Source organism: Sylvia atricapilla, chromosome 3 (genome assembly GCF_009819655.1).
Source record: "Sylvia atricapilla isolate bSylAtr1 chromosome 3, bSylAtr1.pri, whole genome shotgun sequence".
NCBI classification, from domain to species: Eukaryota; Metazoa; Chordata; class Aves; order Passeriformes; family Sylviidae; genus Sylvia; species Sylvia atricapilla.
In genome coordinates this window covers 10,918,151-10,935,855 of record NC_089142.1, presented here as the reverse complement: position 1 = coordinate 10,935,855, position 17,705 = coordinate 10,918,151, and the positions used below count along the sequence as shown (strand labels likewise).

Genomic DNA, 17,705 nt, shown 5'->3' with positions numbered 1-17,705 from the left:
CCAGCTAGTTGTCTCACCAAATATTTTTCACAAAGATTGGATCTGTGGTAAGTTTTGGGTGTTCTTTGGCACATGGTGGAAGAAACTTTGAGTGTGGCCTGTTTTGGATAATTTCATGGGCAAACTAGATGACCCCTTACATGCTGTCTTAGTCCTCCATCCCAAGATTGCAGTGTTGCCCTGGCAGTGGCACCACATAACAGTCGAGATAAGCCCTAGAAAAAGTCCAAATTTTATCTGCCTCAAAACCATGAAATTTGTGGCCCCCTTTGAGGCCAAATTCAGACGCTTTCCATCCAACATGAATGCCACGTCCCAGAGCAGATTTAGCCTTTAAACCTCTCTGTCTCTCAGCGCACTGCAGTGTGTTCTAAATGTTTTCTTTGAACCTTTTGCATTTGAGAGTTAAATTCACTGTTTGGTCTACAACTGTGTGGGAAAGAGCCCTGAACTCGATCTCAGAATCCCCAAAACCTGGAGTTTAGTGGAACAAAAGGCTTCATGAGTGACAGCCACATGCCTATCTTATGTACAGTGGCTCCATAGGACTATATCTCCAGACTAGAGTGTTGCTGGTTTTTCTAATTATTGAATGGCTTCTTTACCAAAGAAGCCAGATTTGCCAGTTAGAAATGTGGAATAGAGTCTGATTTCTGCTAATTAGTGCCATGCCTTCTTGATGGAAAGAAATCAGCAGTGGCTCTGCTGACAGTCCACTAAGATGTGTTGTGGGGCTGTCTTTGGCTGTCAGTCACATCAAAGGTTAAGGGGAGTACAGGAGGGGTACATGAGGATGTAAAGGCTTTGCCTTTAGAAGTTATCAAAAAACTGAGAAAGGTGATGCTGATATTAGAGAAGCTTAGGAAATACAACAGAAGAGCAGGAAATAGTACAGTGGGGTGGCATAGGGCATATGTGAATCCTGAATTCCTGAGCACTTGTGTTGCCAGATTTGATATCACCTCCTGGGAAAAGCCCAAGGCATGCAGATCAGCATCTCTGCCTTTGTACAAACCCAGCCAAACTCCTGTCCTTGCTGGCTCCTACAACAGCTTTTAGTGAGGCATGCACAGTCCAACTCCTGCTTTTCTGTTACCTTTAAACCTAAAAAATACAAGTTTTTGCATGGTTTCAGGTAGTGATTTGTGTTCTCTGTGTCTGTTATTTATCCTGAGATGTGTGGGATTTGTAGTTGCTCTCCCTATCAATCAGGTGCAAGGGAAGTTGATGGGTTTGTACTCATGCATCTCCAAGCAGAAATAGACCTTTTTTTCTGGCCTCTAATGAAATGCCATCATCAAAGAGGATATAATTTTGTTTCCCTTTCTAAAAATCCCTTTTCTTTATGCAGATGGCTTAGAATTTGCAAGAAAGATATTTGAGAAAAGTTGCAGGCTCATTATTTTTGTTTGTTGTTTTTAAAGAAATACTGTTTTCAGCTGATGGCATATTGTCGTTTTCCCCCACTATTGAAGTCAGTTGCTGACTGCTATGGTTTTTAGTATGGTAATGGTAAAAACTTATACAATATGTTATTCTGCTATTCTGTTTTAAGAATATTCTTTTTAGCAAAACCAGAAGAAAACACTGCAATAATCATAGATAAGGTGTTCTGGATATAATAATGAAAGCAAGCAGGATGAACAGCGACATTTTCTCTTTGGGGTTGGTGGTGGCTTTTTCAGCTTCAAAGGCCAAGTTTCTATTTACCAAACAAACCTTTATTCAGAACCTTCTAATTCAGCACCTTCCACATTGTAATCTCTGGTGTTAGTGTTTTGGAAAGTGGGCTGAAAAATATCCTGTAATCATCAATTGATTTCTGCATAACAACATAGCATATTTAATTTAAAAAAAAATTAAAGGCCATTAATTCTTTACTTGTTCTGTTATCAACAGCTTACTACTGAGGTCTTATAGAGAGAATATTCCTCTCCCCACACTGATAAACTGAAGAATAATTGTGTAAAATGAGCATGTGTCTCTGGCATTGAAGATGTTTGAATTTTCACAGAGAACTGAACGAACCCACCAAGATTATATTCCTTCCAATAATAATGGTGTTATCATACAAAAATTTCTCTGTGATAGTAAATTTACCTTGCAAGATACCAGCAATCTGAGTTTGTGATTTTGTTTTCTTTTCTACTATAAAACCAATCTGCTTGTGCTGGGAGGCTGTAAGTTACAGATGCAGAAAAAATCTCTATCAGCCATCATTGGTGTCTTTCAGTGGCCAGGCCACTCTCACCACAGAAGCCAAAGACTTGGAGCTGCTCTGACATGACAGTGAACAGGGGGACTTCAAAACTCTGGGGTCCTCGTCCATGCGAGTATCCATATGACCTGGTACAGCCCTCCTGTATGGAAATCTTACAACTTTGTTACTTGTGCCTGGGGAGAAGACCCGAGTTTGTATATTGTGATTAACTGGTGGTGTAACTCGGAATATAACCTGGGCAAGTGACTGTGGTGGGATGAATGTTTCAGAGAGGGAATATATTAAAAATCTGACCAACTGAAGAACCAGTGAGGTACAAAGTGTCCATGGTGCAGATAGAAGTTACCAGCACAAGTGTTCTGGGAAGTCCCTCCAGACTCACCCAAGGATACCTTCTGAAGAAGATTGTGGAGCTCAGGGTCCCGACAGCTCCTCCCAGACATTGCCTTGTCTAACCCAACCAAGAGCTTTCTGACAGTAGTCTACCCTCTTTCAAGTTCCAAGTAAAGTTCACTTAACCTTTCTGCAGCTGTTCATTTCATAAAATAACAGTGCTAGGATTTCCCCCTATAAATAAAGTACAGTGCAATTGTGAGGGTTTATAACTCTTGCTTTTCTACTCAATTAAATTGATCAAATGTTCTATTACATCACTTGTAGGGGCATCTGTGGACGGCAGTGACAAGGTAGTCTGCAGACCTGAGATATTCTAGAAACACATGGTTCTATTGCAAGGGTCGTGGGCAAAGAGGGCTCCTTTCAGCCACCAGCCTCGGCTGAAGGGAAGCCACAAAGAGAGAGGGGGTATGAGGTAAGGGAGGTCAAAAAGCTACGAGGGGTAAGAGAGGGAACAAGAGTGCTGAGGTCAGGGCAGTAGGAGAGAGGGAGGTAGAAGAAGCAGAGGGAGAGAGCGGGCAAGAGAAGGGGCGAAGAGGAAAGAGTGCAGAGAGAAGAGAAGAGAAGAGAAGAGAAGAGAAGAGAAGAGAAGAGAAGAGAAGAGAAGAGAAGAGAAGAGAAGAGAAGAGAAGAGAAGAGAAGAGAAGAGAAGAGAAGAGAAGAGAAGAGAAGAGAAGAGAAGAGAAGAGAAGAGAAGAGGAGAAGAGAAGAGAAGAGAAGAGAAGAGAAGAGAAGAGAAGAGAAGAGAAGAGAAGAGAAGAGAAGAGAAGAGAAGAGAAGAGAAGAGAAGAGGAGAAAGAAGAGAAGAGACAAAGGTAAGAGAAAAGAGCGAGGACCTTGTTCCAACACATTATATCTCCTTTTATGTTGAGTATCCTAATTTACAGTGACCAACCAGCGCAAGATACAAAACCTACGAACTTTGCATACAGCCTATGAGAACTGCTAAATTACCATCTCATCCTATATTCTAAACTCTAAAGACTACTCTTCTTATCTACTTTTTCCTTGATGCCTTGGCAGGGTGGAGGTGGGCTGCATCTTTGGGTCCTTTTGTTTTCTGTCCTTCAACCTATCTCCAGTTAATCACCATCTTCCTGCCTGCCATGCCTACATCTCAAAGCTGGCCTTCATTTCTATTTCACTCACAGATTTTATATCTCCCGTATTTCTTACCAGATAATTATATCTATAAACCTTCTTTGTCCCATCTTTCCCAACAATCACTCAAACTATTAATAAAAAAACTTCAAGGCATAGCACCTCTTAGGAAAGTATGTTTGCAGAATGACAAGCCAGTAGTAAGGACGGGTACAGCATCTATCTGGAGAACACACAATTTAGGAAATGCACAGTAAAAAATTCCTCTAAATGTGATTCAAGCTAAAAAGCCAGTTGATAATTGCTATTAAATCAATCACAGTAGCTCATAGTTTGGCAAGGAAAAGGAGTTGCTTATTGTAAGTGCTCTTTTATCAATCTATTGTCACAGATCTCACTTTAATAGCAACATTATGTCATCACATATTTTATTTATGGATCATTTGAAGAATCTGTTATGCAGATATTCAGATTAGTGGGCTATCAAACCATTAGCCAAATAAATCTAAAGGTAATAAAACTCACAGGAAGATAGATGGCTTTCTTTTTCTTGTTCTTTTCAGCTAATTCAGGCTAATTTAAGCCTTTCACAGAATGGTGATAATGAAGGATTTGTTCTCAGCAGCGTTATGGCAGGAGATTTGCATTTGAAAGTTTGACACATTTATATGCCTTTGATCTTTTCCCCTCAGTGCTCGTGCCCCTGCCAGACACCTAAGTGCACATTTTACCAGGTGGAAGTTCTAGGAGCAAAAGTAGCTCTGAGAATCACCCTGAAGACGTACACTAGAAAAAAAAATAATTAAACTATTTATGTCCAGAATTTTTTTTATTGCTGAATTTAAGTGGCCAAATATAACATTAGAAATAAAATATATTGAGACTTCTTTTATTCGAGTTTATTTTAAGTTAGAGAAAGTCCTCGTGAAAAAATTTAAAGAATACAGTCTGATGGCCCACTACCTATAAAGATTGGCTTCTTCTATAGGTTTGAATTTATTACCGAAAGGAACATCTTGATGCAGGACACTTGAAGAATTTTGACACCAAGTGAGAAAAGACAGTGGCAGCCATGTAGCCACTTAATAAATATTATTTAAATTTTTGCTTTGCTAAATAAAAGAAAACAAAAAATAAACTCTCTGGGCAGGAGTGCTATCTTTGGGGTGAGAGAGGAAGCCTTAGAAAAAAGAAAAATCAGCCTGCTCCTGGCACCATGAGCATGTGTGAGCATAATCAAACGCACAAGCCTAGAATATATGCAAAATGTTCTTAGTATTTCCTATCTGATCGCAATATAAGTAGGAAGTTTAAGGATTCAGTAGGAACATAGCAGAGTATTTGAAATAGGAGTATTGTATCCCTCATGATTTTTTAAAATTTCACATAACTAGCTGATTCCTCTGCTGGATCGTAATGATGAATTCCACGTGTGTGAGCCAGTGCCTCATTTCATTCTCATCTCAGATTTGATTCCTAAAGTAGTCTGAGTTCACTAATTAAAAATTCCCTGGATGGAATTCCTTCCTGTACCATTAGCAAGTGATATTTCTACAAACTGAGCTTTTCCTCTGAAAGAATATAAGGCTTGGTAGGTTCCTTGAAGGAGGACAGCCAGTCTGATCTCAGGAAAGCTCCAAGGATGGAGGTGTCTGACCAAATAGCCTCAGGCTCTGGGTTTTATTTGGGAGGATGCGGGTCACCACCCCAGAATACTCGGCCTTTTTAAAAGCTGTGTAATGAGTACTGATTAGCCATTGTCCGGAGTACACTGAAAGTAGCAGGGACTATGTAAATGTTAGCTTACTTTGGATGCACATCAATAGGGAAACCTCAGTCGCCCTTCTGAGTCCCTGGGGCTTTTTTCCTGCATCTCCTTTAAAAGATGTTCCTTCAATCTAAGAGTTAACTTCACGTTGAGTGCACTTGAAAATTCAGTTCCCGGTACATTTTGTTCTTCAAAAGAGAACGCCATCCATCTGTGTTACTTTGCTTTCAACTCATCACAGAATGTCAGATACCAGATAAGAGCGAGACACTGATGAATGCGCATCCCAGCCTGACAGGGCAGGTCAATGTCAGGGAAATCAACGTCATATTTTCTTTTTTTTTTCCCCTTCTTTGTTTTTTTTTTTTTTTTATTTTTATTTTTACTACAACCCATTTGCCAGTATTTACTCAGGAAGATCACTTCTCTGGAAGCTGAACTGGCTTAAAGCAGTATCAACAGGAGAATTTAGATTTAATGGCTATTTCTGTCTCCGTTCTATAGAGTCTTTTAAGCTGACCGCTGTGGCGGGCACTGTAAAGATCTGTGCAGAGGGGTAATCCCTCCCCCGGCACAGCCTGTGTCCAAGGAAGGGAGAGATTTGGGGGAGCAAGAGCAGAAGACACAGCCTCTTTTTAATCATGCAGGACAGTGGCAGGGCTGAGAACGGGGCACTGGTGACCTGATTTCCCGTCCTGATTGTTCTGCCTCTGCAGACAGTGCTTTACTGTTTTCCCTGGATTGCAGCAAACTGGATCCTAAGGGAGAGGAGCTTTAGCCAGGACCAGCTGCCTCCTGGATTTGCATACCTGTTGTTGTGAGATCTACCTGCTTATTCATGCATGCACCGCTTTTACACATCCCAATTACCATTAACTAAGCAGGAACTCAGGCGGGGTGCAAACCAGATGTCTGTGTCTCTTCAGAGTGATGGGGACAGCAGCATACAGCTCAATGGGCTCTCAGAATTAAGGCAAGCTAAGGGTCTGATTGCTAATCCTTTTTTTTCCCTCTAGTTCTACATTTTATCTTCTCTTTGCTTGACCTGATAGATTCATGTTGACTTACTGGCCCATACTTAAATATCCTTTGGTAGAAGTTTAGGTTTTTTACTCTCTTTTGTGTTTAAAATAGAAATTTAAACATAGTTTTCTAAACAGTGGTGGCCTAAAGTTTTTCAACTTTGCAACCTTAACTGGGTCCGTATCTGTAACTAAATACTATAACAATATAGTTAGTTCAACTATTTGATAGGCTGCGCTTAGGACTGCCTAAAAAGCTTGTTCCTAGTGGATAATTAAATGTTTCCTACTCCTAAGTTAACTTTATCCATGCAACTGAGTAGATAAAGGATGTAGGATTTACGTGATCAGGAAATGTCAAGAAAAGCATCATTTTTCTACTGCCAGTACTAAGAAGCACCAAAAAGAGTGAGACACAGAAAACCAAGTAGATGAAACCTTAAAAGAGAGAGAGAGAGATAGAGAGAGATTAAATTAATAAAGAAAAGAGGAATAGGAATATTATTTAGTCATAGAACAAACTAGAAGTAGAAAAATTGAGAAGGGGTGGAAAATAAAAGCTGATCATGAGTGAAAGAAAACGAGTAAGGTCTTCAGTGGTAGAGAACATAGACCTCTGCACTATGGCCTTGTAACCCAAACACAACTGTTCAAAAATATAGTCAGGCAAGAAAAATATCTGTGTCTTCCATCACCAGCAGGAAACCTATAATGCATCACTGAAAGGTCAAGGGTTTTAAGACTCAGAAATTGTGTTTGTTGCCTCTTTCCTGCAGTGTGCAAAGAACTTGGTTGCTCTTCTTTTCACCTCCCAGCAGGTAGCTGCAATTGCAGGCAGTGGTAAGGCCTGAGCCCCCTGGGCAGACCCAGCTCCCTCTGCACACACACCACATTCACTGGTCCCCTGGCCAGCTTGGTGCCCTTTCTCTGGACTTGCTCCAGTGTTTTCACCCCCCAGACTTCCCAGCTCTTTTAAGAAGCTGCTTCCTGGCTTGTCTCCCTGAGCCTGTGCTGCTGCATGGGTTTATCCCAGCCAGCATGGGGATTTGCCTTTGTGTTCTTTGCACATCCCAAAGTTGCTCCCAGGTAGATTTCTCCAATGTCTCTGATAGAAGCTCTGCTCTCCAAGACATTAACCACTACCTACGCTTCAATACCATTTGAAAACCTCTGCATATGCAGCATTACCTATAAAAAGTGTGAACAATTTTAGTCAAATATATTCATGGGACTCTTATAAAGACTGTGTTTAATTTGGTACACAAAATTCATGGATGCACTCTGAGCAAAAGAAATCTCCAAAAGAACATCCCATTCAGATTCATCAGTAGCCTGAAGGACAGACTTGTTTGTTTGTTTGTTTGTTGTTTGGATTGAATGTGATTGAAATTAAGATTTAGCAACTCACCAAAAAATTTATGATTGCGGTTTGAAATCAATGGTCCTTATCCATGGGCTAAACACATGCCCTGAAAGGTAGGTGCTCAAACAGACACAGAGCATTTAATTTCAGAATGTTAAATATGTAAGTGCTAAATAAAAATCTGTAATCTAACACTTGTATGTTGTCTCTCATCCAGACTATTGATCCATTTTATAATTATTAAATGAACTGAGACTTTACCCAGAGAATAACTTCATTTAGCTTGGAGATGGAACATGGTTTCTGTTAGCAGCACTCAGCAATTCTGCACATCAGTGCTAGGATGTGGGGGAAGAAGAAATGAGCAGATACTGATGAGGAGGTTCAGTGGACAAAAAGGAACAGCCTGAGCTGAAATGCAATCACAGAAACTGAAAAACAGCTCCCTTCACAAACACCCAGCTTCAGCTCTGCAGCTTGACTACAACAGTCACAACTGAGCTTTTAATGCAATTTCCTGGCTATTGGAATTTCTTGTAAGATTTACCTAGTTTTGGAAAATCCATCATGTTGAAAAATGAATGCATGAAAGCCCATTTTAATAGCTGGAAAGCAAGAGTACAGGCTCTTGGTGCTATCCCCGTTTTTTAATAAGGCCTATGAAAGCACTGTTACACATGGCAAAAACAATCGTCCTGCTGTACATGGGACAGTAGAAGAAACACTTGGGATAAAATGTAATGTACTTCACAATTTATTAGATTTGAATGTATGCTTTTGGGTAGGAAAGGAGGTACTGCTGATCTTGAAATACTTGCAATAGGTAACCCTCCACATCTCTCATGAAAAACTGAGAATAACCACTCCATTACAGCAGACAAGTTTTTAAAACTAAATGTAAAGCTGATATAATTAGCTGCACCGAGTGATAATAGAGTTTTCCTGCAGAAACAGCTTCTATTATTTTGATAAAATCTATTACTTCTCATTTCTAAGCAAAATTATTAGGCTCTCCTTCCCCCAACTTTGTCCTTTCTTTCTGGCTGAAGTAGCCAGTGGACATTAAAGACCAACCACGTAGTCGAACCTTCTTTCAACTTCTGTTAACAGGGGTATTAAAAAGACATTCTGAAATATCAGCTGAAAACCACTAGGTAATAAACTCTCTACTTAAAAGGTGGGTAGGTGTAAATTCCACACGTAGGGCTTTTCATCTGGGAAGCCAGTTGCTTGGAGATCAGATGTTTTAAATGAATTGCGGAGCTGATGTCACTTGTCAGTCGATGCAGACTGACACTATTTGGAGGATCAAATACTTACATTTGAGGATGTAAAGCAAATAGATAAGTCCTGATCCTGCCAGCCCAACACTAGAGAGATGCTTGCTCACTATGCAAAGCCTTGGAGAAATCAGTGATACTCACTTGACTGTTTCTTCTCTATGAGCAGGGTCCAGTCTGGGTATTTTGGAGTTGCACCCTTGAAAACATGAAAAGTTTTAAATGTGTATGGCAGGATTTTTTAAGCAGCATTAGAGCTAGACTATTTCTGGTCTTACTACAAATTAATTACAACATTTTCTCTTGTGCTAGCCACAGGTTTGCTTGACCGAAGATGGTTTAATAGTCTAATAACAATTAGACATCCAGTTTACATATTATTTTCATTATGGTAAGGGTTTTGGGCTCCCTCTTATAGGGCTGGACTAAGAATTGGTCCTTGTTCTCTTACTGCCTTCTTTCTATCTGAGAATTGTTAGTGGCTATGCATCTACATTCTTTTGCATACTGACCTCAAAAAAAAAACCAAACCCAAATATATGGATTTCTTGACCAGCTTGCTTATTTAGAAGTCTTATTTGTTTCAGTTAAGGTTGGACCCAGATTAAACCTTCTTCCACAAGTAAAAAGGAAGTTTCAGGGTCTAAGAATTCTTTAAAAAAATTTATTCTGTCCAAACTGAGGCAAAGCCTTAAAAGAGAGAAGCATGTCTGGTGGCTAATGTTAGTCTGGATAACAAATGTGGTGGATCCTTTCCTTCCTTTATTGCCAGCTTGGGTGTAAACAGAGGTGTTCAACACTGTTTTTCAGAAGTGTTGAACACCTGCTGCGTCTGCTGAAGTTAGTGAGACCTGCAGCTGCATGCCTCACATTTTATATGTGGCTCTTGGCTCCTCGTGCAGGATGGCCACAGACACCTCCAGAGCGAGCGGGTGGCAGTGCAGCCAGTGCTTGGGGAACCATTTGGAAAAGAGGAGCTGAAGTGACTTTAAAAGCTTTTGGGAGATGTATTTTTTTTTATTTCATATTACAAACTGCAAGATGAGACTGTATCATTTAAGTGCTCTACAAGGATGTTTGTATGATCTGCTTCATGTGAAAAATAAGCCTAGATTTCTGTCCTGATTGTAAAGGGGGTTGATTGTGATTAGTGTTATTTAAACACATTTATCCATGTTTACTCAGTTTCAGCCTACATTCTTCCCAGCCACTATAATTTTTCACTCACTGTCTGTCTCCCACCAAAACAACAGTATGGTGGAAATACATTCTAGTATAGGGGAAAAAAAATATCAGTTGTAAATTACTGTACACAAAAATGAATTTGTTTTACCATATATAATCATGCCATATAATCTGGACTTCTTATTTTAAATTCAAAACCTGAAGGTCTAGAAATTTTCTATGCCATGAGTGGTGTGGGTTTTTTTAAATAGAAAAATTTTTTGCTCCTTCCATGCATCCATGGAATGCATGTGATGAATTAAAAGAATATGAGCAGGGAACATTTCATTTTAAAGGAGATGAAGATTGAGATATCAGCCTTTGTACTGCAGAATAGATTACTGAAATGAAGATCCAAACTACCAGTTGAGAAGAAAATGCCTTATAATTTTTTGTCAGTTCATATTTCATTTGTGTTAGCCTAGTATCTCACTTGCCTTCAATGTTTTGACATTATTAATGGACAAAAAGGAGATTCCTAAAATTTGCAGGAGGTAGAATAAAATAAAGATCGCAAACCTCCTTTCCCTCCGCCTTTTCTTTGTGAATTTACTGTCCAGGAAGAGCCCACCTGAAACACTAGACTTTCTTATTACTTTAATGAGAGCATTCAATTGCCATAGGGTTTAGAAAAATAAGCCTGGTATCCAGGCTGTAGCCTTGCCTTCCTCTGTATGATGCTTTTTAAAGTGTTATAAATAACACAGAGAATTGTTCTACCATTCCCATTGATTTTTGCATGTTATAATTTCCTGTACTTTGCAAGATAATTTCGTAAGTGAGAATTCTCATTCTTGTGGGTGCAAATGTAGCATTGTCCAAAACTAATAAATCCAAGAGCAGCTACATACCACGAGACTCTGCTGACTTACGCAGGCTGTGGATCACACCAGGATCACAGAGAGGTGTTACAGATTCCAAATTCAGCCAAAACTGAGGCACACTTCATTCTAATCTGTTTAGGGAATCTGGGTGCTGTAGCCAGAAAAGGCCTAGTTTTCCAAACAGAACCTCTGTCTGCCATGTGCCAGTGGAGCAAACTCGGCACAGCCCCTTCTCTGGCTCTGAAGATGTGTTGTGGCAACACTTGCTTTAGTCTTGGGAAACTCTTTGCTCACCCCTGTGCCCACGGTGGCCTCTCCTGGACCACAGTCAGGCAGCGGACATAAATAGGTGTGTCCAAGCTAAAACTGTGTCAGGGAGCACAATGGCCACAAAAAGGATGCATAACAACTGCAAGGCATTAGCCCCACATTATCTATTAATACAGAAAAGCCTGTAATTCTTTTCTTGCTTGTGTAACAGTTCACAAGAGCATACCTTACAAGATCCAGTGATTTTTCCTGCAACCAGAGTAGTTGTCTGCATACTCTCATATTCTGCCTTGCTTGCTCTAAACATTTACTCATAGGAGATAAGAAAAGATATAGCTATCGCTATAATTTGCATTCCTCTTCCCTGCTTAATCTCATCTGAATCCCAATATATAAGAACATAGACATGAAATCAGAATGTGTTAATCTGCCATTCACTGCAAAAACCTCTACAAAATCTTGGACACACACCAATTTTTCTCCCCCCTTGGTGTCTGGGCAACACTTCCTATGGTTTACCCATAAATTATCTGGTGGGCTACATTATTTATAGTCAGCAAACACGCGACTTGTTGAAGTGTATGCTTCTAAATTTGATTGCATTAAATTACTATTTGGTTCCAAAATGAAAATTGCTATACAGAACAGTTTATATACATGCTCATTATGTGTATTTTTAATATATTTCTATATTCCATATGCATATATTATGTACATGCAGACATGTATACATGCACATATACATACATATGTTGGGAAACTTCTTTTCCTTTTCACACCTGGACAAAAAAGTTCCTTCTCTTACATCTCCCCCTCCTTATATTTTTGTATTTCTAGTTTTTAAATTGCTGCGTTAACGGGGAAAAAAAAGAAAAAAAAAAGAAAAAAAAAAAAAAAAAGGACATGAAATAAGAGCAGGGGCCCTATTAAATGAAAGAGACACTATAACACAAATATAGGGAGGAAAAAGAGTGGGACAAAACAAATTCCCTATTTATGCACAATTAGCACTTGTGTCTAACTTGTGCCATTATGACCGTTTCTTTGTACTCAATGAAACAATTCAGATCACTGAAGTCACAGAAAATATCTGCCATCTTGTCCTAATTTTAGTTTTTAGCAGTTTCAGCATCTCTGTGCTTCTTAGGACCGTTTCACCTCATTTTCCCTAAAGAGGAAGAGGTCAGAATATGATGAGATACTTATGAAACACGAGGCAATCCTGTCTGTAGGAGCTGTGCCCTGAGTTCTTGTGTGGGGTAGATGTCATAATAGTCAAACTTTCTCAGCCTTGGTTGAAATACAAAAATCCTTCACCTTTTGGTACTTTCTTATTCATCTCAGCATAAAACCAGTAAGTGCCTCCTAACCATAAGATGCCTCCTAATGTTTTGATGTCTAACTCATAAAAACTCACAAAAGCCTTCCCAGTGACTGCACTGAGTACTGGATTGGATTTTTTTCTGTGTGGTTGTAGCGAGGATTTCACAGAAAGAAGTGGCACGTTCCAGAAAACCTCAGCATGCTCTGGCTGTGTGCCATGCTGAGGCATTCCCTGCCTTTGGAGTGGATTATGGAGCACACAGAGATCATTACACAGAAGGAAACTCTAAAATAAATCCTACTATTATTTTTCCTCCAGGTTGACACTCTTTCTCCCCTTCTTTTCATTATAAATTACATTTTGCTTCCATTATGTGCCAACACAAAGTCATGGCTGGCAGCCAGGCTGCTCAGCAGCTGCAGAACTCAGGAGTTTTGGACCATTTTTCTGGCTCTCCTACTGCTTTGCTCTGTGATTTGGGGAAAGTTCCTCCTTGCCTCCACTTATCCATTTCCCCAGAGTAATAGAGAACATTAATCATCACTATAAGCTGCACTGAACTTAGAGATGAAAAGTGCTTTTTATTAATGATATTAATTTGTAAGTTATACATTTTCACTTGAACTGTGTAACATATAACCACTGTTGCATTGAACTGAGGCTGGGAAAAGGGCATTTTTGCCAGAAGAACAAATTCCTAGAGGCAGAAAATTTTACAGAAGTAGCTTCTAGTCTTCTCTAACACATATATAATCTGTATATTACTTTGAATTAAATTTCCATGGAAAACATTTGTCTGGACCCAAAGTTTATACACTGCATATTTTGCTTCCTAGACCTTTCTTTTTAATTACATTTTCCTATTGTTTAATGGGCCGTTGACTTTGTTTACAGTTACAGATTTCCTTTCTAATTTCCCAGTCATGTATTAAAATAGCACATAAAGCTACAAACTGCAGGAGAATGCATTGCAGTTCTTTCCTCTTTTCTCATATTGAAAACCAAAGTGATTGGTTTCTCTTGAGCTGCAATCTCATGAGAGGAGAAATCCACAGAGACCCATAATACACACAAATCCAAACAAACCATCTTTGACTTTCACAATTAACATGCAGATAAGAGACCCAGCAGTCAGCATGGGTCACATATTCACTGCTCTACTGCCACCACATTCAGTTACCAGAAATCAGGGCTCAGTGGCTTAAATTTAGGGTTTGTGTTAGCAACCAATAAATTATAGATTTGTAAATTGTTTTGTAAAATGGCTATTTTTCTTTTTTTCCTCTCTCACCACTTTTCCTTCCAGCCAACACTCAATGTAGATGCGCAGCCTTAATTGGTTTAGTTGCAAGAAGATAATCTTTTTTTCTCCCTTTCTTGCTGTTGCCTGTTAGCTTAAAGGCTTTTTAGCTGAAGGTTGATAATTATCACTGAGAAGAAACTAGCACATCAGGAGTTCATTTTCTATCTTAGCACTTCTGGCGCTCCTTTGAACTCCTCGCACCAAACCCGTGTTCCCACTCTGTCACTTTCCTCCCTCCATCATAAAAAGGTCTCGGCAGCCGGCGGCTCCAGCCTTTGCTGGTGGGCAGAGGACATCGCTTCTCCCGAGTGCTCCTCCAGCATGGACAAACTGCACGAGTCACTGATAACCATGGAAGACGCTTTGGGTTCCGAACACTCCGCCTGCTTGTCATCCTGGGACTGGAAGAGCTCCGCTGGGTCTTTGGAGCTGCACCCCATCTCGCCCCCGCACAGCTTGTCCCCGACGCCCTCCTTCGAATCCTACTCGTCGTCCCCTTGCCCGGCGGCGGCCGAGCCCCCCTACGGCAGCGGTGGCGGCAGCGGCCTGGTGGGATACGGCCTGGTGGACTTCCCCCCCGCCTACCTGCCCAGCCCCGGGCAGGCCCGGCTGCCCAAGGGCACCAAGGTGAGGATGTCTGCCCAGCGCAGGAGGAAGGCCAGCGAGAGGGAGAAGCTGCGCATGAGGACCTTGGCCGACGCGCTCCACACGCTGCGCAACTACCTGCCCCCCGTCTACAGCCAGCGGGGCCAGCCCCTCACCAAAATACAGACCCTGAAGTACACCATCAAGTACATCAGCGAACTGACCGAGCTCCTCAACAGCGTCAAGAGGGTGTAGAGCCAGTGGGAGCGACTGCCCGGCACGCTCAGGGTCTTTACAAACCAAAAAACCATCAAATCTCTTCCTTGTCAGAGTGCGGTGGGGCCTGGTGTGAGAGGAGGACGGTGTGAGGGGAGGGGAGCCACCGCTGTACCTGGGACACAATGCTGGAAGGTGATGTAGGATTGATTACCTGAAAACCTGAGCTGCAGGTTCCTGAGACACAAGTCTTGCTATTTACCTTTTTTTTTTTTTAATTATTTTTTTTGTTTTCCTAAGATTTGAGAAATATTAAACATAGTCTGATATGAAAGTAAAAAAAAAAATCCATCTGATCTTCCTGGGATTTACATATGTATCACTATTCTGACTGAGCTTATTTTATAAGGACGATTGTAAATCCATAGGTGTTAAAATGAATTTTAAAAATGACAACTGCTTCATAAGAATACTAAGTGTATTGATTTGTAGGCACTTTAATCACAGGATGAGGAAGAACATGTATTTAGTTCAAGTATTGTCTATTATCCATGTTTCCACTGTACCTAAAATCAAGAAACTAAGTAATAGTAAGAATATCCTTGCATGTAAACAAATAAATGTGTCATAGTCTGTATCCTGTATTATAAGTCTGAGTGAAAGATAAGTAAAATCTAGTGAAGACTGCTAAATATTGAAAATAAAATATAAGCAAACTGACATTTTATGTAGATAAATTGCTGTTAAGTCCTCTCTTCTTTATTAATATATACAAAAGTATATAATTTTTCTATATTTAATGTGAAAAAAACCCCTTCTTCAATGCCAATAAATGATTGGAAGACATTTTTACATTGTGTTTCTTAAACAAATAAGATTAGTTTGAGATGTCTTACTCTCTGACATGAAATAAATTGATTCAGGTTCACAAAGATGTGAAATTCTATTCTCAAGGTGTACTGAAAGTTAGGAGGGCTTTGGTAATCGTATCCTTTTACTAAAATCCTGACGGCTGATCAGCCATTTCCTACAGCCAGTCACAGTTCTGTAACACATGCACACAAAGATGTAAAAAACAAAAACAACAACAAAACAACTAAGATGTAGTTTTAATCTTTAATTACTTTGACTTTCAACTGATGGGCACCACACCACTTAAAGTATGTGCTACTTTGTTAAATCTCATTGTCTGACTGATTCATAGGATTTGGCATATGAAACAAGCCAGAGAGGAGCAAACCCCAGTTGTGGGAAGCTAATTAAGTCATATTAGCTTTTTCTGCTGGGGGAGCTGTAAGGCATAGAGAGCACAGCAGCTGGAAAGTAATGGGTTTATCTCCCCACACAGCAGCTAGTCTGTGTGGCCTGATGGTTTAGGTTTGTGGATAAATCCTGTAGCAGAGAACCACAAAGCTAAAATTTTGTTCTCTTTTTTTCTTTCCCTCTTTCTGTTTGGAAGGAATTACAAATTATCTTTGTACATTTTTTCCTCCAAGGATCAGCCTAAGCTGATTCAGTGCTCTTCTCACATGGTATGTGCATACTGGATCAATCAGAATGAAATGCAGCACTATCACAAAAAAGCAACTACCCTCAAATTTATGCAGGTACTACTGTCACTTGGATGTAACCACATTTAAGCATATCACATATGCTTCTGTCTGTAACTAACCCATGTTAGATTTGTTACAGGTTTTAGTGCTTCAGCAAGAATATAAGGAAAATACCTTTTTTAAGCCCCGTAAAATTGTCAATTAGATATATGAGGTGGCAACACTGATGTCAAGAGAGTATTTCTCAGTATAAGTCTATGCAGCTGATCCAGATTTGAGCAGATTTGCCACATAGGGAAGGTCAATCTGGGTCTATTTTGCAAAGGATTGGAACTAGACCCTACCCCGGGACTTTGCACAGAACCATAAGTGAAAGCCTGATCCCACATTCTTTCTCAAAGACCTAAAAGGCTATTTGTGGGAAGACTTTTAAATTTGTCTTTTGAATGTTCTACACCTGCTACAGGTGTGAGACTACAGGTAGAGACTGCTCTGTAGAGACTGCTCTCCAGCTATGGAAGCCTATAGGGTCATGGTTAAAGCAGAGAAACAAGGAGTTAGAAGGATCTTCTTTCATTGTTATTTTATTTAGCACCTTGGCTGGTCATCCAGCCTTACTGCCTTAGTTTACCCATCTGCAAACAAAGACTGATAACTCAGAAAGCTGCTGCTCACAAAGCTGAGTGATGCTGTACGGAGAAAGTGTCCCAGGAGGAGGTACCCTGCACCTTGGAGAAATGGCTCAGTCAGCATTCCCCACCACCACAGTGAAACAGGGAGGTAAAGGTCCTGAACTAGCTGAGCTGTTCTTTTTACTTGTCCAGGGAGTTCCTCTGTCTCCTTCTAAGTCCAAGGTGGAGCAACAGCTCATGGGTAACCCATGAGGCAAGGCTCTGAGTCTCAGAAGAGCATGGTACTTTCAGTGAACCAGACCTTGGCTGTGTCTGCTCCCTGGCCCCAGCATTCCAGGGGCCACTGCCCCAGGCTCCAGCATGACCGGGCTGCATCTAAGCTGCCCTTGGGGAAAGAGCTGCACTAAATCACTCCCTGTCCCACACTGGGGCCAAAGCCCACATCCACAAGAGAGACAGTTTATTAAAATACATTGTACTCATGTTCCAGTTAACTTATTTGATCTCCTTTCAGGGGATCTCTCCTTTCACTTGGGGTAGGAAAGGGGGGGAGAATGGGAGGAAGAAGTAGGTTTAGTACCTGCCTGTGACTGAGGTTTCCCAGGATGTGTCAGGTTTGTTCC

General features: G+C 40.5%; 1 protein-coding gene across 1 annotated transcript; it reads left to right on the top strand.

Annotated features, from left to right (window-relative positions):
- The first annotated feature begins 14,417 nt into the window (after positions 1 to 14,417).
- MSGN1 (mesogenin 1) lies at positions 14,418 to 14,936 on the top strand. Its single transcript, XM_066314302.1, has one exon. The coding sequence runs from the start codon at positions 14,418 to 14,420 to the stop codon at positions 14,934 to 14,936; it is 519 nt and encodes a 172-aa protein (XP_066170399.1).
- Positions 14,937 to 17,705: the final 2,769 nt, after the last annotated feature.

Bases quoted from the DNA above. Each gene is read 5' to 3' on its own strand.
- MSGN1 (XM_066314302.1), top strand. From the start codon at position 14,418: ATGGACAAACTGCACGAGTCACTGATAACCATGGAAGACGCTTTGGGT.